Source organism: Cynocephalus volans, chromosome 3 (assembly GCF_027409185.1).
Source record: "Cynocephalus volans isolate mCynVol1 chromosome 3, mCynVol1.pri, whole genome shotgun sequence".
NCBI classification, from domain to species: domain Eukaryota; kingdom Metazoa; phylum Chordata; class Mammalia; order Dermoptera; family Cynocephalidae; genus Cynocephalus; species Cynocephalus volans.
Genome location: NC_084462.1, coordinates 75,225,857 through 75,248,593, shown reverse-complemented (window position 1 = coordinate 75,248,593; position 22,737 = coordinate 75,225,857). Strand labels below are relative to the sequence as shown.

Genomic DNA, 22,737 nt, shown 5'->3' with positions numbered 1-22,737 from the left:
TATTCATTTATTAAAAACAAATTTCAGAGAAACATGCCTGTTAAAACATGGTTAATTTTGACAACAGGCTATCAGCTAGCAAAAAGTGATGAGGAAGCAAGAATATCAGTTAACAAGTAATATTATACCCACATCTTCAGTTATACTGCTGGTTATCTTCAAAAATGTAATGGTAACTCTAAGGACTTTAGACATAGCTCTGGGTTTATGGCATGATTTACGGTTCTTGTTTTATTGTTTTCCAACTTTAAAAGTATAGGCCCAAACAGTAATATTTTATGATATTGAATCAAATGCGTATCCTAGGAAAATTCCTCTCTTTTAATGTAACCTATGGGAACTTCCTACCTGATTCTATGCTGGTATTTTATCTTGATTTTTGTAGTTACTTTGATTATCAACTGTTGAAAGCCTCAAGATCAAATTGTCCTTGAATTTTCCTAAAGAGAAGATATCCATCCAAATTTTTTCAACCTTGCATCTTTGGTTCCCTTTTTGGGGTAGAGGTTAAGTTTAATTAATACTGAATTTTTTAATGTGCAAAAATCTAACTCTGCTTCTTAAAGCAAATAAAAGCAACAAAAATATGACACCATTCCAATAATCAAATGCCAATAAAAATGGCAGCAGTACAAAGATCTAAGCGAATCTCAAATACAGCAGACTTATAATTAGAACACCACACAATGATCTGATTTTAGCAAGAACCAGAAGCTCAGTAACAGGTAAAAGACATGAAACACTGCATTATATTGAATACTAAGCTAAAAAATCACAATTAATCTTACAAATTCTCCAATTTCATAACTATTTACTTTTGAACAACCAAATTTAAGCCTAATTTTTTAAATTAAGTGCGAATGCCTATTCAACAAAGCTAATTGGAACAAACATTTATGCAAATTTACATCCTAGAATACCAGAGTAAACAGGAGACATTATTCAAAGATGAATAAGAAAGTTCTATTCTTTTTCATCATCTGTGGGATCAGGTTGCAAAGGACATGCTCTGTGGAAAGAACAGAGAACTTCAATAGTCACCCAAGAATCAACTATTTAAGAAAAAAAAAGTTAAAAACCTATGTAAATCAAGAACATTAATAAACAGTGCAATGGGTCTAGTCATGTAACTAGAAATGAGGGAAAATTAATCTCCATTAATTAACATACACCTACAAATTTCAACTACTAGCGCAACAACATTTTTAACAATTTATTTTGCCTGTTAATTTGCAGAATCAGTGTTTCTCCTTTAGGATATATTGCTATTTTCATTAAAAAGGGAAACTCTATTTCTATAGCATCTTTCTATATATTGTTAAGTGGATTGATAAAGTATAATCCTTCAGCAAAAACTTTGTCATAATAAAAAGCAAAAAAATTAACCGGTCTACCTAAGCAGAGAAAACATATAACAAGTTGTCATTTTTGAATGATATGACTGTATTACCTAATTAGAAGAACCCCCAAATTGTTTGTTAGCATATGGTGGCCTAGCTTTTGTAAAATAATTTACTTTATCCTAAAGCCATTTTGTACTCATTACCCTTTGTATAGAGAAAAAGTCAATTTAAAAAAATTATAAATCAGATTCTTTTTTTAGAGAGGACAGTTTATGAGATCTACTCTAAAATCCTTAGTTTTCAAATTAGATCCAGTAGGCCTGAATGGTCATAGAGCTAGGTAGTGAAAGAAGGAAGCTAAATCAACAGTACTCAGACTTAGTATAAGATTGACATTGACTCACATACTAGTAGATTGCAGAGAGGTCTTCACTGTATTTCCCTGGAAATTAAATCACTGTCATGACTCAAACCTCCTTTTTACAAGGGCTTGATTTACTTTAAACATTATAGTTCTGTTCAAGGTTTAAGTAGATAGTCTTTCTTGATTCTGACTTTCCCCCATGCAACTGATGGGAGTTTATCCTATTTTAGGGAGAAAAATAAGGCCATAGGAGTTATCAAATATGAATTAGGAAGTTTATAGCATAAATCCTTCCAATAGGGCCGAGCCCGTGGCGCACCCGGTAGCGTGCTGCGCTGGGAGCGCGGCGACGCTCCCGCCGCGGGTTCGGATCCTATATAGGAATGACCAGTGCACTCACTGGCAGAGTGCCGGTCACGAAAAAACAACAACAACAAAAAAATAAAATAAAATAAATCCTTCCAATAAATTCATTTACTATTTCAATAAGGGGATAATTACAACTCTGCTAAAGAAAGGCAAATCTACAAAAGGGGCCTAAAGAAATAATGTAAACCTCTATTACCTAGTTTTATGTCACATGGATTAAAGTTCTTTATGAGAATATATGTAATCTCTCTCCATATGATGGAAAGCCTGTAATACAGATTTTATTCCTGTGATGATCAATGTTATAGCCACATTTGGCTGTACTCATATTGCCAAAATTTATTTCCTTAATGTAAGTCACAAATAATTCAAGAGAATCAAAATATATTCTGGTGCTAATCTTGACCATTATCATCTTCATATTAGAATGAGAAAGAACAAGGAGGAATGGTACCAACAAGGAAAGGGAATTAGAAAAAACTTATAGGATCAGGAAAGGAAGCCTATTAGACAACATCTGTTCAAAAACATCTCTGGTGTGGGTTTTTCCTAAAAAAATCATAATCGTGATATAATAACAAAGCCTAAGATTTAGTTACTGTGAAATATTTCAAAATGTGGACACTAGATACTCAGTAACCATTTACTAAATGACCATATGAACAGTATTAAATAATTTTTCAAATTTTATATGCTTTTATATATAAAGTACTTTGTTTTAATTACTCTTTCAGCCATTTATTTTATTTACTTTGTGTTCACCGCAAACCAATTCCAAACACAATGTACAATCCAAAACAGATATGCAGGGCTGGCCAGTTAGCTCAGTTGGTTAGAGCACAGTGTTATAATACCAAGGTCAAGGGTTTGGATCCCCATACCAGCCAGCTGCCAAAAAACAAAACAACAAAAAAAAATGTACAGTGTTTAAATATGAAGCAAAAGGGAGTGTTCATTCACACATACCATAACTTGAAATCCGTTGGATCTGGTTATTCCCATGTAGGTTTCTAAAGATGTCAAATATTGGCTTAAGACAAATTAAAACTGCTATGGCCGTACTGGATACTGGAACATCTAAGCATCAGTGTATACCGAGTGAACAAATCTATTACTAAAAAGGTTTCTGTACATCAAGGCAGTCATAAATAAAAGTTGTACTTTCCAGAATCACATCCACTTAGATTTAGGACCAGGTTGTAACCATCTAAAAATACTGAATAATGTAGAAAGTGTTCCAAATGTAGCTATTCTGGTTCACAACTTTTTAAAAAAAGTATTTACAGAAAGAGCACAGAAGAGTTGTGAATGCAGTGCAGGCACGTTTCTAGTCTTAACTTCTAAATACCTGATTTATGTTATTTTTGGCTACATGTTTGCCTCTTAATTTCAAGATTTATTAAATATGCATTCAAAACATATCAGTGTTTAAGTTGTAAAAATTATTCAACCTATGCAGAAATAAAAAGCAGTATTTGAAGACTTATTGGAGTCAATATATGTCTAATCTTTGGAATCAAATTAAGTATGATAGCTTAATGAATCTGGCACTCTTGTTGAATAGGAATGTGTGAGGGGAATTCCTATCATTTCACTTTTAAGTTTATATGCAAAAATTACTCATGCTTGGATTTGCCCTAGCACATGTCAATTACTTCATCGAAGGCAAATACAATGTCAGATCCAAAGCCCCAGAGGAAAGAGTTAAGTTCCTGAGAGAACAGTGAAAGCTTAACAATGTAAAACTAGAATGTTAAATTAGGACTGCTGAAACAATACAGAGGATTTACATTAACACTTGGTGGTTCCTTCCAATGTACACTAAATAGAATCATGGAAGCTTTTTGTACTCATATTACCAAATCATTTTACGGCCTTCTACATTTAATGAATCAAAATGAAAACTGAATCTCCATTCCACAGCTCATACTTTTTCTCTAGACAAGGTGGAATTATTATTTTTAAGGCAGAGTTTTAAGTGCCCATATTTCTTAAGCCACATTTAATGAAATCAACTAGTTTTCAATGTTGTCTTTCTCCTCAGTCTTGCCCATTAAACTCGCTTAAACAGATTTAATATTGGCATTTATCATCTAGGCGAATCCTGCAGATGGTCTTTAAACCAGTCCAGTTTGGGAGTCTCAAGATTTTCTGTTAGTACAATAAGGAGCCGAGTTAGTAGATTTGAAGACCTCGTTTTTTCCTTGCCACCCTGGACTTCTAGGCGCCATCTTGATTGGGTTTTAGAATCTGAGCCGGAAAACTGTAGGTGTTTCTTGGCCTGAGTCTCTTAACGGAAGAGATGTAGAAGGGCAAGCAAGACCACAAGGAGACTGGCAGTAGAATGTAGGGCGCTGTTGCTGGGCTTTGTGGTGTTCATGGTTTTCTTGGTGGTCTCATAATAGGTAGGACCCAGCGTGCTGGTTAAAGGAGTGAACGAATCAATCTGTGCGGGTAGGAGCAGCGCCAGAAGCAGCAGCCCCAGACTGAGCGTTGCCACCATCCCCTTATAGATGTTGGTCAGTGCACTGTGTGCCCAGCTTGCTGCTCTGTGCTCTAGAGGATCGCGCGCTTCTAGCTGGTACGGGAGGTAGCCGAGACGGGCCTTATATTCAAGGGGCATCACAATGGCAGTGACGTGGTGCCAACTCCTCCCCTCCCACACCCAGTCAAATACTTTGTTTTTTTGTTTGTTTGTTTGTTTGTTTGTTTGTTTGTTTTTTAAATACTTTGTTTTTGAAACAAAACGTTTAAAAGTTGTTTGGAGAGCCTGGACCTCGTTACTTACAAATCCATAAAAAAGCAGGTTTCAAATCTTTTTTTCCAAGTGGCACTATTTTTTTCCTGATTCTTAAAAGTGATGCATGTTTGGTGCTGAAAGTTGGTTGCACAGAGTATGAGAAGAGGTTTTTACTCAGAGATAATAATTATTGTTATTTGGTCTATTTCCATACAGTACATATACATGTATTTTACACAGTAAAGATTTTACGTTTGTATCCAGAATTTTTGCTTAACATTTATCATGAGCATTTACCTGTCATTAAAATCTCAAAAAGCACGATTTAATGAGCTTCTTAAAAAGTTTGCACATTGAGCTCTCTGTGTATAGTTTTATCCCCACTTTGTTTTGAAGTATTCTTAGGAACTTATAAAAAAGTTGTGAAAAAAAAAAAAAAAAAAAACATACCATGGTGTTAGTCTTGGTTGTTTCTAGGTGATGGGGATTTTTATATTTTCCAGCTTTCTACATTGGTTATACCCATATATGTCTTGTGGAAGTTGAAATAGTTTTTTGAGGGGCAGGATTAATGAAATTCAAGGTAGATAAATCAACATGAAAATTGCCTCTTTTTTTTTTGGCGGCTGGCCAGTAGGAAATTGCCTTTTGAAAAAAGACTACAGAAAGTAAAAATTAAAGAATAAAGACAGGAAGTTCTTGGTTAATAATGTAGCACTAATCATCTGAATGGGAATTAATCCTCTTTAAGTAACTGAAATGAGTAAAGATAATACCTTTTATTGATATTTGAAATTTGGGAATGACTTATTATAAGAAATTAGTACAAGTTTCAAAAACCTTTTGTTTGTATTTCTTTATCGGCTTGGAGAGAGACTTTAAAGTTATTCAATATACCATTTGTTCTTTATTTTCAGAAGATAAATATTTTCTTTATATTCCAGAATATAAAAACTTACTTTCTCTTTGCTTTTCCTAAGCCACTGCTTCCTGCCTCCTCAGGAATCTGATTCTCTTTTTCAGAATCTTTAGGGGACAGCCTGAAGAATTCGCCAATTCCTTTTTGCCACTTGGGAGTTGGGCGAACACAAACTGGATTCCCTCCTGCATACTTATTTTCAGCTGTAACATATAAACAGATGAAACTAAGTAAGAAATAAGAATACAATCACTATTGTTAAGGAACTTAATTCTTTCCTTAATATCAAATTCTCAAAGGTATTCAATAATATTACATCCATCTTAAAATAAAGAATTAGAAAATATGACACAATAAAGCTGTACTCAGTCAATAAACTGTTTGATAGTTATCCTCGAAAAAGCAGTAGCAGAATTTTTACAACTGGAAAATATTTTTCATATTTTGTCCACAAGTAGAGCTATTCAAATAGTCTTATTATGTACTGTTGTACTAAAGTTTGAGAAACTTTTTTCCTAATATAAGGTAGCATCATGTTGTATATACTGCCAAAATTTTACTTAATAAGGTCATTTAATAAAAGTACATATGAGAGGCAATGTGAAAGTTTCCACAAAAGTAGGTTCCACTTTTCAAAGCACTTGGCTCCTTTTCACTTAATAAGGGAAATCTAATTCCTGGTTATTTTTAAATGGTAATATAAAGGAAAAATTGAGGAAAAATTCTTATCCTTTTATAAAGTAATGATTGGAAGACCAAGAGCAAATTAACAGTTACTATATATATATCTTTTGCTTTAAACTAAAACAGCCAGAAATTCTGTTAAAGAAAGCTTACAAAAGTTATTTCCATATAGACTGTCTGAGGTTGTATTATTTGTACTTTTTTAAAAGTGCAAATGATCTTCAAAAAATAGTGATCTTGGGCTGGTCTGATTAGCTCAGTTGGTTAGAATGTGGTGTTATAATGCCAAGGTCAAGGGTTCAGATCCCCATACTGGCCAGTGCAAAAAAAAAGGTGATACAGGTGGTCCGAGTGCAGTGGTGTTTACAATTAATTGATCACAAGCAGTTACCCATTTCTTTGTTCCCTCTCCACTCCCATGTTTCACTTGATTTACCTTAAAAAAAAAATATTTTGGTTCATAATTTTCCTAAAAGAACCATATGAGAATGCTTTTTTTTCTTCCTATTTTAAAACATAAAAGATGGGAATGATTTCACTACTAGAAAATATATAGCAGCAACAGATTCAAACTCAGCTTTACTGATTTAGTTGTAAAACCTTTATTAAGTTATATAATCTGAGCTTAAATTTCCTCATCTTTAAAATGAGGATATTACCAATTTCATGAGTCAATGATTGGGATTAAAAATAGAGATCTGTAAAAATGCCTTAAGGAATTCATTTGTTCAACACATTCATTAAGGGCCTATTCACTTGGTTGTGGTGATTCAGCAATGGACCAGACAATGGAATGGGATGTGGTCCTAATGAAATTTAGTCTATTGGGACAGGGTATAAGATATCCTCAATAAATTCATCTCCTTTCAAAATTTTAGACTACTATTCCCTTTTATGAAGAGACTGCTTTTTTTTGTCTTGATTTTGTTTTGTTTTGTTTTCTGTAGCTGGCCAGTATGGAGATCCAAACCCATGACCTTGGTGTTATAAGGTTGCCCTCTTATCAACTGAACTAACCAGCCAGCCCCAATGGCATTTTCTAATGAAATGTTTAGAATAGGGAGAAATTTGAGTTGACTTAAAAAATTCATGAAGTCCTAAACAGTGCTCCCCTTTATGTTCTTAACTAAATATTGTGGAACTAATCTTCCTGCCTGCTCAACTTCCTTCTGAAAGGAATGAAATACCAGATGGCAGGGCATTTTCTCATCCTCTTCACACACAGAAGGAGCAGCATAAAGCTATTTCCTTTGTTGGGTTCTACTCCTACTTTGCCGAAGGCAGTATCAGGAGCTGCAAAGTTGGAAAACACACAGACACCACACACAAAGAAAAGAAAAAAGGAGAGAAAAGAAGGAAAAACCATAAAGAACCAAAAACAAAAAAATTTTACACTAAGAAGACAACATGATTAGCACTGTCAAACATCATCCTAATTCTTAACCTAGTTAGGGGGTGCTTAAAAAACCTCTAACAAGAAAAAGCCTACTGTCAATATTTAGAAAAATAAGGATGCTAAACCGAAAAAGAAAAGTAGATTTGGAGATAAACTATCTCGGTTCCTAATCCCAAGGCTTGAGATTCTCTTCTCCTACCTCTACCCCCACCTCTACCCCTGCCCGCCTAAAGGCCAAAGCCACCTCATTATATCAGAGGACAAGGAAGAATTTCAGGTGCGAGGATCGCAAGGAAAATAAATGCCGTGGCGGGTCAGGAGGCTTGCAGCTCAGGACTGAGATGTCAGGCCGGATCCCCTTTTTAGAAGGGTTCCTCTTACTCCAGAAGCTTGCGGGGGCGCTTCTTACCTTTCCTCGACGAAAGTGTCGTAGAATTAGTGGCAGAGGTGGAGGAACCAAGCACCTTCCTGGGAGCTCGAGAAGCCACCACTACGAAGAGAGGCAAAGGAGAGCGTTCAGAAGGGGGCAGGAAGATTCGGACACCGCATCTTGGGGCCACGTTCTCACCACAATCCTGGACCCAGCGGCTTAGAGAGGAGAGCCCGGAGTCTAAGAGCAGCAGGATAACCTTCCCCTGTCACCGCCACTTCCTCCTCAAGGTAGCGGGGCCGGACAGCTGCTTCCTAGCCAGCTGGACGAGTTTGGCGCACAGAGCCTGGAGAGCCCGGGCATCTCTCGCCCCTGGCCAGGCTGCCAGGAAGACACCCCACTTCCTTCCCACTCACTACCGTGTTTGATCACCTCACCTTTTCTATAGGTGCCTGGGACACTGTCTGCTTTAGTCCGCACCATGTTTAAACAAGAGACGAGAGTAAAGAACTGACTTCCCAGCTGAGGGTGTTTCTCTGGACAAGGACCCGAAAACGCATCTCCCGCCACAGTTTATATTGGTCGCTTTCCCGCGCGCTCCACGGGCTCCTCCGAGCCGCCGCTCCCATTGGTTCCGCGCCTTTCTGCCCGAACCAATCGCCAGGGTCTAGCGGTGACAGCAGCGCCGACCTGTCCAACACTTCTCAGAGGCTTGTGATTCGTATCCAGGGGGGCGGTACCAAAACACTTTCCAGAGGTACCCGATGCGTGGGCGCTGAGATTCTGAACCAGGGAAATGGGCCTGCTGAGAAAAGTAAATTCAGCGAAGACGGTGAATTACAACATTTTTTCAAAAATTACCTTAGGGTTAAATCCATAATGACTAACTTGTGGAAGTGAAACCTGAAATTAAGGGGACTTTTGGATGCAAATCAAAATAAAGAGAACTTGAAAACGTTTCTTTAATACCCTAGGCGTGAACTCTCTCTACAGCAAGCCCATACTAAAACAAGTCCATGGAATAGGGAAAGGAAGCTAATACAATTTATTTACAAGGCTTTCTATGTTTTTAGGATAGTGTGAGACTAAAGAAAAACTGGGTGAATTGTATATACATACACACAGAAAAAGAAACAAATTAATAAAACATCTTCCTGAGACCTGTGTTCTCAGAGCTCCTAAAAAATCTGCCAAATGTGCTAAGGCCACATCACTAGCATACAGTGAGCATAGATCTAGAATGGCCGCTGGTAATTATTTTCTATCCCTATGCCTATCTTCGAATTACTCAGCATACCCCTGCAGAGTGATTTTCACTCTGAATACCATGCATAAAACAGATAGATGAGCTTGCCTTGGGATATATTCTGTTAAATGCTCACTTGAAAGGAAACCCTGTAAGTGTAAGCACAGCATTGATTCCTTCTAATGATTTAAGGCTGAACTTAAAAAAAAAAAAAAAGGCTACTCAGTACTTTAACAGAAGCAAGAACTACATTGTATTACAGAATTTAAGGATCTAGGCAACAGATTAAATTAACATTATAAAAGTAGGAAATGTGCTGGCAATTACCTGCAGTTTTGTCTTAACTCTGGAGTCTAAGATTACTTCCAGGGCTAAATTGGTTAGAGTGTGGTGCTGATAACACCAAGGTCCAGAGTTAAATCCCTGTATCAGCCAGCTGCCACAAAACAAAAACAAAAACAAACAAACAAATTACAGCCAAATTCGTACCAGAAGAATCAATAAGCCCCACGGGTGTTCGTTTTCATCATGTCCCATCTCGATGCAGTGTTTCTTAAATGCCATTATTTCCTGTTCAGTTAAAGTGGCTTCTGCATAGGTCTGAAACACTTAATTCAAACTCACGTCCCAGATTTCTGCAGAGATTGGAACTGCAAAGAGAATCTTCTAGTTGTTTTTCTAAGACCATATGCCAAATAAATTGCTAGAAAGAATTGCAAACATACCTTTTCACACAGGGGCAGTCTACATATCGCTATACTTGTATTTGTTTTTGTTTGTATGTTTGTTCTTTTAATGCCGATGATGACAGTGAAGGATGCATGTTAGAGAAAAAGAAAAAAGCAGTGATGCCTAGTAAAAATTCTTAATTGAAGTGTTACTTTTCATAAGTCCCTCTCCTTTACAATTAAACAGCCAGTTATGTAGTATGAACCTGAAAATTTCGAAAGGCCTAGGGCATTAAGAAAATTTATAGTGTGTATGAATTAAATTTTTGCCTAAATTTATACCAAAGAATATCTTTAAGTCATGTTAAAGGGTGTGCTTGCTTTGCTCAGCAAAAAATGTAATTTATTAAATGATAATGATTGTAAATGGCATTACATTATATACATTACAAACTAGAGATTACAATCTTTTTTTTTTTTTTTTGAGATTACAATCATTAACATATGCCTTGTAAAAAAAAGAATGTTTATGTTATTCTTCAGGACCTAATCATTTCATCATAATATGTATGATGTACTATTATCTATTGTATGAAAAGATTTAAGTCATAATCTCCTATCTTAAGGAAGTTAAAATTTTAATTATGGGGACTGTGATGGTTAATTTTAGGTGTCAACTTGACTGGATTAAGGAATACCTAGAGAACTGGTAGAGCATTACTTTTGAGTGTGTCTGTGAGGGTGTTTCCAGAGATTGACCTGTTGAGTCAGTGGACTGAATGGGGAAGATCTCTCAATTTAGGGGGAACCACCCAATTGGCTGGGAGCCCATATAAAACAAAAAAGAAGAGAAAAGGATTTCCTCTTTCTCTGCTAGAACTGGGACACTCTCCTCCTCTTGCCCTTGGACATCAGAACTCCAGGCTCTCTGGCTTTGGGACTGAGATTTACACCATCAATGTGCCTGTTTCTGAGGCTTTCATACTTGGACTAAGCCAAGCTACAGACATCCTAGGGTCTCCAACTTGCAAACAGCCTGCCTTGGGACTTCTCAGTCTCCATATCCCCTTGAGCCAATTCCCCTAATAAATCCTCTTATGTCTACATATTTATATCTATATCTTTATCTGTATAACTACAGGCTCTGTCTCTCTGGCGTACCCTGACTAATACAGGGACTGAACAGATAAAGAAACAGGCAAATGATTTGGATACCTTATAATAAGTATTAAATGAAGTGTTTTTTTTTTTTTTTTTTTGGTGGCTGGCCAGTGTGGGGATCTGAACCTTAGTGTTCTAACCAACTGGGCTAACTGGCCAGCCTGAAGTGAGTTTTTAGAAGGAACAAGACTTATACCCACTATTAATGAGCATTGACAGAGTATTTTGTTAAAAAAAAAAAAAAAAAGCTGGAAAATCATACAATTTCCAAATCAATGACAGCCAAGACAATCTACATTCATTGTAAATCAATACACTTATGTGATTTTGATTATTTGTGCAAATGAAACATTAGCATAAAAAGGTGAAACAGCATCCAATATAACCACTTAGTCTAAATAGCCTAATGGGAATGAAGAAATTTTAATCTGTAAAGGTAACCAGAAGCCAACCATGAGTCATAACATGCTCTCCAGAAAAGTTTTGCTAAATTTTCCCCAGACCATTGTCCTAGTGGAATAAGGAATTGCAAAAAAAACTTAAGTCTGGTCATCTTCGGCTGAGAACTCTTTTTTTTTTTTTTTTTTTTTTGGTGGCTGGCATGGGGATCCAGACCCGTGACTTTGGTGTTAGTAGCAACACGCTCTAACCAAATGAGCTAACTGGCCACTACTCCCTTGGATTGAGAATTCATACAGAAGGCCTTCAAGGCCGAATCCCACCATCTGTTCTAATTAAAGTTTTATCCCCCCTTGAGCTTGCTGAGTTGTCTTGGCCCTCCTGCAAAAGACCTGGATCAAAAAATTAAATAAGGGCTGGCTGGTTAGGTCAGTTGGTTAGACGGTGGTGCTGGTAAAACCAAGGTTCAGAGTTTGATCCCTGTACCAGCCAAGCACCAGAAGACAAAAAAAACACCAGAATATTCAAAAAAATTAAACAGAGGTTTTACTGTGAATCTAGTGTTCGACGATAGGGCGTATTAATCACCACCACCAAGGCAAAAACTTACAGCGCTAACAAATGCTGGTTTAAGTGTTTTACATAAAACCAGAGCGATTTTAAAGGTATTTTTTGTTTTTTTTTTTCCCCCGAATCGTAGTTTTTACAGGTACTTGGCCTTCCACAAGTTCTACATCTAACCACGTTGAAGAAGCACCCGCCGAAGGATCACGGATACAAGTGTAAACAGACAAGGAAGCGGGAAGAAGCCAGAGGCGGCACAGGTGGGCGGGCTCTGCACTGCAGGCGGAGCGGCACTGGTTGGCGGAACCCGAGTAAGCGAGCTCGGTGTTGCGAAGGGAACTAGTCCGGCGCAGAACGTGGGGCTTTCGCATCCCGGCTGGTTCCGGCTGGGGAAGATGGCGGTGGCTGGGGCGGCGTTCCGGGAGTCGCTGGTGCACTGGTGCACCCTGCAGTTGCGGAAAGCGTTCAGCCTGGATGTCAGCGAGGAGATCATGCAGTGAGAACAGTTCTAGTCCGAGGCGGGAAGGAGCTCTGGGATGGGCACCGGCTGAGCGAACGGGGAAGCGGGGAGGACTGAAAAGTTGATGAGAGGAAACGTGATAAACGGGCTGCTGTCGGTCTGTAGGCGCCGAATTTTGGCCTCCACCTTTACAGTTTAGCTTGTGGAACAGGGTGTCAAGCTCCACAATCTGCCGATAGGGCCTTTTTTCCTAAGAAAATGCCAAATTCGTAATAATTAGACCTGTAAGACTGTCCCGGGAGATAGCGTTCTTATAGATTCTGGGCAAGTCAAATTGTCTTTCTAGCAATTCCTTACTCTGAACGTTTTAGTTTGCTTGGTCTGAGTTGTGTCAAATAGTACCTGGAATTTAAACGGGGGCGGCTTGGCCCTTGTCTCCGGAGTCGCAGGTTTGATTTTCGGTTGTCATTCACCAGTTTTAGAACCTTGGGCAACTTAATTCCCTTCTCTGTACCTTGGTTTCTCATCTACAAAATGAATAATTAGCAGAGCTTATCTTTAATTCTTTATGATTCTTATGAAGTGGAGATGGTGAACATGATTTAATATCTGCTTTCAGTTGACTAACATTTGTTGGGATACTACTGTGTGTCAGGTGCTGGGGCAAGAAAGACGATCAAGACAATTGAGTTCTGCTTTATTGATGAGTTCCGAGGTGGAGGAAGTGGAGGGTGTTGTGGGAGCACGCAATAAAGGATGCTCATTAAGATGGGAAACTTGGAAGTTTTGCTGGAAAGGTTGACTTTCACCGAGGACTAAAGGATACGTATAGGTAGAGGTACAAAGTGTTCAGGCGGAGAGGAAAACTTCTGCAAAAATGGGACTTGATCAAGGAACCTGAAAGTGTTACTTAATTTGATTCCCTGTTCACTGATGCTGAAACCTAAATTGCAATTCTAGGGCTTTTGTAGGAAGAAAAGTGAGTTTCTGAGTTTGAGAGAAAATAGAGTTGATGACAAATGGAGAAAATTAAGAGTCTATTTTAAAAGAGTTTTTTAAATACTGGAACAGACTACCCCCCAAAACAGCCAAATCGTATGGTTTGGCTTTACCTTTGTTTAAAGGCAAAATCAGGTTAAGTAGTTTTCAAACATTTTTTTGAAGCAGTGGAATGCTATGAAATGAAATAATGAGGCTTTGCAATATGTGAAACGGAAGAAAGTGGTTTTATTAATATGAACAAAAGTAAATTCAAAATTACCACATTATTCATTATAAAGTCAGTATAAAAAAAGATTGAGGTTATTTTTGATGAATGAACATTTTGAAATGAGATAGGGATGATAGATGCATACTTCTCAGTCTCAGAATCCAATTGTCTTTTGTTTGAGTACATAATATCAAGAAAATTCTGATCCTCATAGGTAGTGGTTTAACAGCTCCTTTTGCAGACTCAGATTTTTCCAAACTCATCCACACCTTGAAAGTGGAATGATAAGAAATTTGTTTCAAAGTTGAAGCACTAAGTATGACTGAACACCTGCTTGCATTTTTAAATTATAAATGGAAAGTAGACAAGTGTTCAAGAACTTAAAATAAGCACTAACGCTACCCATGATGTAATACTATTTGAACCATTTATTAGGTACTCTCTAGGTACTGCATAACAGGCTATTATGCCATGATGAAAGCATTCGCTGTGCCTTGAACAGTTTTATATGCATGGCCTAAATTTCAAAAAGAAGGTACTCTAATAGCATACTAACTTGAACAGTTCTATATGAGTGGCCTAATCAATGACAAATTTTACAAGGCATTCAGATCTGTACACAGATTTAGCAAAATAAAATTTATTCCACAATCTTCATGAGTTCATGTTTTGGTTGACTCTGTACTGAGAAGATTTGGTATATAACAACATATTTGGATGAATATTCATTATTATACTTTGTTAAGTAGTTAAAGTGACATTTATTCAAATGTTTCTGGAACTCTTTTTACTTTCCTGGCCCCATAACACTGATTTGATTCTAGAATTATGGAGAAATAGTAAATTGCTAAGGATGTTATGGAAGTTAGATTATGAACTACTTAAAATCAGAGTCTTTGTCCTAATCAAGTTTATGTCCCTAGCATCTAGCATGGTACTTCGCTCAATATAAAACACTCTAATAGATAAGTGAATGATTCTTACTACCTTTATCTCTTATGATTATTGAAAAACATAGTGTAAGCTAGCCTTGTTTCAGCAGCTTCTATCTTTGCCTCCTGAGGTATATTTTGTCGATTGAGAGTGCTGAAGAGATACGAGAGTATGTTACTGACCTCCTCCAGGGAAATGAGGGCAAAAAAGGTGAATTCATAGAAGAGCTTATAACCAAATGGCAAAAGAATGATCAGGAGTTGATTTCCGATCCTTTGCAACAGTGCTATAAAAAAGATGGTAAGTTAAGTTAATGTAATTAAGTAAAGGTTGAAATATTATTGGTAAATGGGCAGGTTTGAAGGACTTGATATTTCCTGCCATTCTATATTCTTCACATCTAACTTAAGCAACATCATAGGTGTATGTATTTTTAGTTCAGTTCTACTCAGTCTGTAATGAATATTGTTCTAGTCTAGACTTTTCCATTTTAGGTAATATCACAAAATATCTGTTTGCAGACACAAATGTAGCTTCAGAATAATTTGAAAAATTTATACATGATTAAAAAAACATTTTTTAGTTATGTGCATACCTGGATGAAAGTAAAATGTTGAATGATTATAGCATGAATACCATTTAGAAGTAACTACTTAAATAGTACAAAAGATGAGCACCAAACTAAATAAGTCATTATTATTATACAATCTAAAATATCAGATTTTAACTTCTTAATTCCAGCAGTAGTATTTTTTTGAGTTCTTTGTCATTGACTACAGTCTTGAAAATAATGATTTAAATTTAAATTTCGTTTGAGAGGAAAAGATAATTAATGAAAAATCTGCCTGACTTCATATCTTGACTCTAAATATTAAGCATCACCTTCTGCTTATTAGCAATAGAAGTTCACCAATGAATCCTGCTCTTATCTCTCTCTCTCTCTCTCTCTGTGTGTGTGTGTGTGTGTGTGTGTGTATTTTTTTTCTTTGAAGAACTTTTAGATGGGCAGAAATCAGGAGACCAGCTAAAACGGGGTAGGCGGAAAGGGAGAAACAGACAGGAAGTTCCTGCATTTGCTGAACCTGACACAACTGTAGAGGTCAAAACACCTTTTGATTTGGCCAAGGTGAGTACTTTTAGAATGAAGCTTTTTCTGGCTGCATGGAGAAGAGGAAGTGACTAATACATTTCAGAGAGCAAAGTGTACAATTAGGTCTAGAATGGCAATTTTTCAACAAATGCATGAATTTTAGGATGAGAAAGTGATAATGATGACATACTGCTTTCTATATGGTAGATTTGGAGGCGGCAGTCTAATTAAGTAAGTATTATAAGGACATCCTTGCTTAGAGATGAGATTGACAGAGAAATGTATAAGATGGAAAATATTTAATGAAGTGACCCAGTCTTCAACTTCAACATTTTTTGTGGATTTATACTAAAGGAATGCACAATTCTAGCTGTTATTAAGGGTATTCCTATTTTGAGCCCCCCTCCTCTACAGCCAACACCATCATCATGATTATTCAGCTTTCTGAACTTCTTCACATTCTCTCTTTTGGCTCTCTCAATAGCTCATTGGGGTAAGCAGAAATATGAGCATACTTCAAAAAAATTTGTGGAAAAATAGAATTAAAAGAATACGAATCTTTCCATGAACTTTTGAAGTACCCTGATATGTATAATCAGGGCAATTTCGCAAGCTTAAATTTCCCAAAAGAAGGGAATAGTTAATTAAGCTAAGTTGGAAGAGCAGTGACCAAAAAATTCTGGATGTAATCACCATGCAAAAAACATGGAAAAGTGTTTGCAAACTAGTGTTAAAAAAAGATAGGAGAATGAAAGCTTTTTATCAAGAGGAATAAAATGAACATAGTCTATCACAAGGAAAAGAAAAAACAAAAATGACCAATAAACATAGAAAGATGTTTAACCTTACTAGTGATTAAGGTGACCAATTCATCTTGGTTTGCCTGGAACTTTTCCTGTTTTATCATTGAAAGTTTTGCATCCTGTGGTCCCCCTAAGTCCCAGACAAACTAGGACAGTTGGTTACTCTACAAGTAATCAAATAAATATACATTAAGTCACTAAGATATTGCCTATCAAATTGTCAAAGATTTTAAAAATAAAATGCTCAACAATGATGAAGTTGTATTAAAACAGGAATGTCATGAATGCTACTGGTGGCAATGTAAATTGGTTTATGCTTTCTGGGGGGCAGTTTGGCAGCTTGCATCAACCACTGGAAATGTTCATATATTTTTTTTTTGGTGGCTGGCCAGTATGGGGAAAATGTTCATATACTTTTAACTTATTAATATGACTTTTAAAAGGGCTGGCCGGTTAGTTCAATTGGTTATAGTGTGGTACTGATAACAAGGTCCAGCTGGCTGGTTAGCTCAGTTGGCTAGAGCACAGCTTTATAACACCAAAGTCACAGGTTGGGATCCTCATACTGGCCAGCCTCCAAAAACAAAACAAAACAACAACAAAAAAAACAAGGTCCAGAGTTCAATCCCTGTACTGGCTAGCCACCAAAACAAAACAAAAAAACTGACTTAAGAAAGTAATCAGAAAAATACAGAAATATTTATGTTCTGTGCAACATTATTTATAATATTGAAAATTTGAACTGACCTAATTGTGCTGATGGTAGGACAAAGACTAAATAAATTATAGTTCCTTCATTTGATGGAAAAACATGCAGCTAATAAGATGGTTCTCCAAAATATATAATTGAGGAAAATGTTCATCATAGACTATTCAGTGAAAAAAGCATCAAAGATACATATGTCTGATTTTGTATGTTTAAAAAAAAATATATATATATATATATACACAAACACAAACATACTCTCACATGCTTATATACACAGAAAGGTTAGAAGGAAAATGTTAAAAATGATGTTTCTTTGGGTAATGTATTAATCACTGTTTTAATTTTTCTTTATACTCTTGTATTTTATTTTTATAATCAACATGAATAGCTTTTTAAAAAACAGCTCTATTGAAGTATAATTGACATGCAATAAACTGCACATATTTAAGATATAAAATTTAATATGTTTGGGTTTTTTTTAATCTTTGTAACCATTTTTCAGTGTACAATTCATTAGTGCTGAGTTTATTCACATTGCTGTGCAACACATTTTCAGAACTTTTTCATCTTGCAAAACTTAATCCCTATACCTATTAAACAACAACTCATTTTCCTCTTCTTGCAGCGCCTGGTAACCACCATTCTACTTTGTGTTTCCATGAATTTGACTACTCTAGGTATCCCATGTAAATGGAATCATACAGTATTTGTCTTTTTGTGACTGGCTTACTATTTCACTTAGTGTAATATCCTTAAAGTTCATCCATGCTGTAGCATGACACAATTTCTTTTCTTTTACAGCTGAATAATTTTCCATTGTTTGTGTATACTACATTTTGTTTATCCGTTCATCCCTAGATAGACATTTGGGTTGCTTCTACCTCTTGGCTATAATGAATAATGCTGCTATGAACATGGGTGTGCAAACACCTCTTTTTTTTTTTTTGCTGGGTAAGATGATAATTCATGAATAGCATTTTTTAGGTTAAAAAAAAGTAAAAGAGTAATGAATAATATAACAAACACCATGTGTTTACCACCCAAGACTGACACTAATATTTTTTTCATATTTGCTTTAAGTCTTTCTTTTTTTTTTTATTTAATGTTTAGATGGAAAATTATTTTCTCAACATATAAACAAGAAAAACATCACAAATTGAAATTTTAAACTCAATTGATAAGGAACAAATTTAACACACAAAGATTAAAATCTGTATTAATCCGTTTGTGTTGCTTGTAACAAAATACGTGAAATTGGGTGATTTATAAAGAAAATGAAATTTATTGCTTACAATTTCTGAGGCTGGGAAGTCCAAAGTCCATCTGGTGGTGGCGACAGTGAACCAGGGGTCTCACATCACAAGATGGTGGAAGCAGGGAGAGCAGAGAGAAAGACAGACTCTCCTCTTCTTTTGAAGTCTTCAGAACCACGCCCCTTACCACCATTTTTAATCCATTCACTACTGCAAGATCCTACAGTCCAATCACCTCTTCAGTGCTCTGCCTTTCAATTACCATAACAGGATTTTCCACCCTCTTAACAGTCACAGTGGGGGCTAAATTTCTAATACATAAAACTTGGGGGACACAATTCAAGCTTCGTTGAGTTTTGGGGGTACATAATCCACTACAACATCCTCGATGCATAAGGAACTCTTAAAAATGAATTAGAAAAACCTTAACGGAAATTTGCAGACAAGTCACATGCCCCAAAGCAACACATGTGGTGAATGTATTCTAAGATGTTCTCATGGGCAGGGATGCTGCCCACAGCCCCAGCCTCAGGACCCTGGCTAGCTCTGTTTGCCTGGTTGCAGGGAGGGGCAGGGCAGCTCCTGCTTCAGGTCTTTATTTATTTCAAGTCTTTTTCTTTGAACAAATAAATTGAACCTTTTAGTTAACGTTGAAATCCTCTTCAATTCCTATATCCAGTAGTTCTCAATTTTTTCTCCCCAGGAGTTATGTCTGGAGACATTTTTGGTTGTGACAACACGGGGAGAGAGTACTACCGGCATCTAGTGGGTAACAGCTCGGGATGCTGGTAAATGTCCTCCTATGCACAGGACAGCCTCCACAACAAATAATCGATAGGGTCAATAGTACCAGGGTTTAGAAACTGCATTAACAGTCCCATTTCCTCCAACTCTGCAGATGACTGTTGTCATAAATTTGATATGAATCTTAATAGTCCATTTTTTCATATATAAGGGAGTATTTCAGTATATAGTATAGTTTTATATTATATATTTTTTTATGATATTTTAAAATGTACATAAATGGTATACTATATCATTTTGCAAACCTTTTTTAGAACTCTATTTTTGAGAGCTGTCAAAGCTGATAGATTCAGTTTGTTTCTCTTAACTCCATATATTATTCCATTAATTCTCCATTAATCCATAAATGTACATTTATGTTTATAATCTTTTGCTGTTATGAATGGTACTGCAGTGGACATTCTTGTACATATTTCCATTGTGTACATTTGAGACTTTCTCTGGGATGTATTTACTTGTTGCTAAAATTGCTGAGTTATAAGGCTTTGCTAATTTTTCTTTTATTAAAATTACCAAGTTAGTCTCCAAAGTGGTTGTACCAGTTTTATCCTCCCACCATCAGGGTAAGAGATTTCTCTTTTCCAGTACATAGCATTGTCAAACTTTTAATGTTTTGTACATTTTAAGGGTGAGAAATGGTATTTCTTTTTTTTAATTTAATTTTATTTTGTCAATATACAATGTGGTTGATTATTGTGGCCCATTACCGAAACCTCCCTCCCTCCTCCTTCTCCCCCCCACAAGAAATGGTATTTCATTGAACTTTTCATACTCATGAATTCTAAAAAGAGCCAGAGTGTCATTTTGGAAGGTCTTTGTTTTGGCCTTTTGGGGTTACTCTTCTGTGAACTACTTATTAGTATCTTGGCCTCTTTTTCTACTGAGTTGATGGTCTTTTTCAAATTGATTTATAGGAGTTCTTTATTTATTCTATATAGTACTACTTTGTTATATATGTTGTAGATATCTGCTAGTCTGTGTTTTGTCCTTTGTGTCTTTTGACTCACAGGAATTTTAAAGTTTGATGTGGTCAAATACATTGATATTTTCCCTGATGTTTTATGCTTTTTATGGCTTATTTTTTCCAGCCTCAAAGTGAAAAAGATATTCTCCTAAATTTTCTTCTAATAGCTTAAAAGTTTTGTTTTTCACACTGAAATTTATACTCCATTTGAACATTATTTTGGTTATTTTTTGTATTCCTGTTATCAGTGAAGACACTTGTTTTTTAAGATGTATTATATATGTGTGAAAAAATATATAAATGGTAATTACAAGTATATAGAATGTTAATAAAGTCAAAGTAATTATGAAATAGTAGCATAACAAATGATAGTAAACTTTTAATAAACTAATTTTTAATATTGTTATGGGTATATGTGTCCCCCCAAATTTCATGTATTGGAACTAAATCCTCACTGTGACAGTGTTAAGAAGGTGGGAAATCCTATTATGGTAATTGAAAGTGGGGACTTTAAGAGGTGATTAGGCTGTGAGGACTGTACCCTTGTGAATGGATTGATCCATTCATAGAGTGATGAGCATGGTTCTGATGGCTTTATAAGGAGAACGAGTAAGCAGGTTAGTGCTTTCTCTTGCTCAAGCCATTTACCATGTGATACCCTGTATTGCTGTAGAGATACCAGGAACAAGGCCCTTACTAGATGTATTCCCTGGACTTTGTACTTCCCAGCCTCCAAAACTGTACAAAATAAATTCTGTTTCTTTATCAATTACTCAGTTTCAGGAATTCTGTTAAAAGCAACAGAAATGAACTAATAAAAATATCTAGGAGAAAAAGTTGTTAAAAACAACATGAGAGCTGGCCAGTTAGCTCAGTTGGTTCAGAGCACAGCCTTGTAACACCAGTGTCAAGGGTTCAGTTGCCCTTGCCAGCCAGCCACAAAAAAAAACCAAAACAAACAAACAAAACCACACCCACACCCACACAACATGAGAACTATTATCTACATGTTTTTCCTTTGAATCACCTTCCTGAAGATTCTTTTTAAAAGATTCTAGTTCTGTTTTTAAATGTTTTTGAGTTTTTGATAACTATTTTAAATTTTATATATGCCAATCTCATTAAGTATTTCTACTTTGTAATTCTTTAACCTTTTAATTCATTCTGTTCTATGTTGCTTTGATCTGTTTGGTCAACCCACTCATTTACCAATCCACGTTAAAGAAGCCTGCATTGGCTGTGTGATATTCCTACTGCTATAATCTAGCTTTTTAGAGCTGTAGGTGCCAGTCTTAGTTTGACAGAATATTTCACTGTGCATATTAATGGACCTTAATGAATAATAAGGTGCCTTGATGCTTACTATTTATTAGGTTTCATAAAGTAAAATAAAAGTTCTGTTTCACTCTTAAGTTCCCAGACTTGGGTAGGAAAAGATCTTAAAATTAATAACGATTTAATATTTAATTTTTTGATGCTTTAAGAGCAATTTATACCATAACATTTTGTCCTTGAGTGTTTTGCATTCACTTAAATGTAAACTTGGAAAGTAAGTTTGAAAAAGTGGTTCATCCTCTATAAATACAAGGGTACTTCAAAAAGTTTATGGAGGCTGCTGGTTAGCTCAGTTGGTTAGAGCATGGTGTTGTAACATTAGGTTCGGATCCCAATACAGGCCAGCCAGCAAAAAAGAGAAAAAAACTTCATGGAAAGATTCGTATTATGTTTAAATTCTATTTTTCCACTAACTTTTTGAAGTAACCTTGTACACTAATTTTCATTGTTAGTGGTAGTTATGTTCTATATGGCTATGAAGCTGCCATGCGTACTGGATTAGTGAGTATTGCATCATTGCTCTTAGGGGAAATATAGGGTTAGGATCATATGAGCCTCTGGTCACAACATTTCCATCAACTGATGAATATATAACCTTATTTTATGTATATTTCTGTTTGAAGACATCTGATTTGATAGATACTGTTGATTGATTAACATTGAACTCACAGTGAACAGCACTGTAACTCATGCCTGAATGAAGCTTATCTAACACCTATTTCCTTTATAAGCCATAGTCTTCCTGTGCTTAGGAACACTGGACAACTCTTCAGCACTATGTGTGGGGGCCATTTTAAGTGGTGAAATCATCAAGAAAAAGCACAGCACTAAAACGTAGCACTAAATAGACCACAAAAAAACACTTGTATATAGTATGAGAGCTGAAATGAAGGCAGATCATTGCCTTGCTTGACCTTAGCTGGGAGTGTGTGCATTTGGCAAGTCAAATTTTT

General features: G+C 36.1%; 2 protein-coding genes across 4 annotated transcripts in view; one reads left to right on the top strand and one right to left on the bottom strand.

The window, feature by feature from the left end:
* Positions 1-938: 938 nt before the first annotated feature.
* Positions 939-8,668, bottom strand: PCLAF (PCNA clamp associated factor). 2 transcript variants are annotated; one of them, XM_063092187.1, is made up of 4 exons: positions 8,623-8,668; positions 8,225-8,305; positions 5,776-5,938; positions 964-1,009 (listed from the first exon to the last, which is right to left on the bottom strand). In XM_063092187.1, exons 1-4 carry the CDS (start codon positions 8,666-8,668, stop codon positions 964-966), a joined length of 336 nt encoding a protein of 111 aa, XP_062948257.1. The 2 variants fall into 2 exon arrangements, with proteins under 2 accessions (XP_062948258.1, XP_062948257.1); XM_063092188.1 differs by lacking the exon at positions 5,776-5,938 and having other exon boundaries at positions 939-1,009.
* A 3,912-nt stretch (positions 8,669-12,580) lies between these two features.
* Positions 12,581-22,737, top strand: part of TRIP4 (thyroid hormone receptor interactor 4) — a 52,702-nt gene continuing 42,545 nt past the window's right edge. For both annotated transcript variants that reach the window (XM_063089493.1, XM_063089492.1), the window contains exons 1-3: positions 12,581-12,719; positions 14,957-15,126; positions 15,819-15,952. In XM_063089493.1, the coding sequence (XP_062945563.1) occupies positions 12,619-12,719; positions 14,957-15,126; positions 15,819-15,952 (405 nt within the window). In that variant the 5' untranslated portion in view covers positions 12,581-12,618. The remainder of the gene's footprint in view (positions 12,720-14,956; positions 15,127-15,818; positions 15,953-22,737) is intronic.

Coding starts and splice junctions, on each gene's coding strand:
- PCLAF (XM_063092187.1), bottom strand. CDS start 8,668: ATGGTGCGGACTAAAGCAGACAGTGTCCCAGGCACCTATAGAAAAG. Junction 8,306..8,622: donor CCCAGGCACCTATAGAAAAG/GTGAGGTGATCA, acceptor CTCTCTTCGTAG/TGGTGGCTTCTCGAGCTCCC. Junction 5,939..8,224: donor GACACTTTCGTCGAGGAAAG/GTAAGAAGCGCC, acceptor TATATGTTACAG/CTGAAAATAAGTATGCAGGA.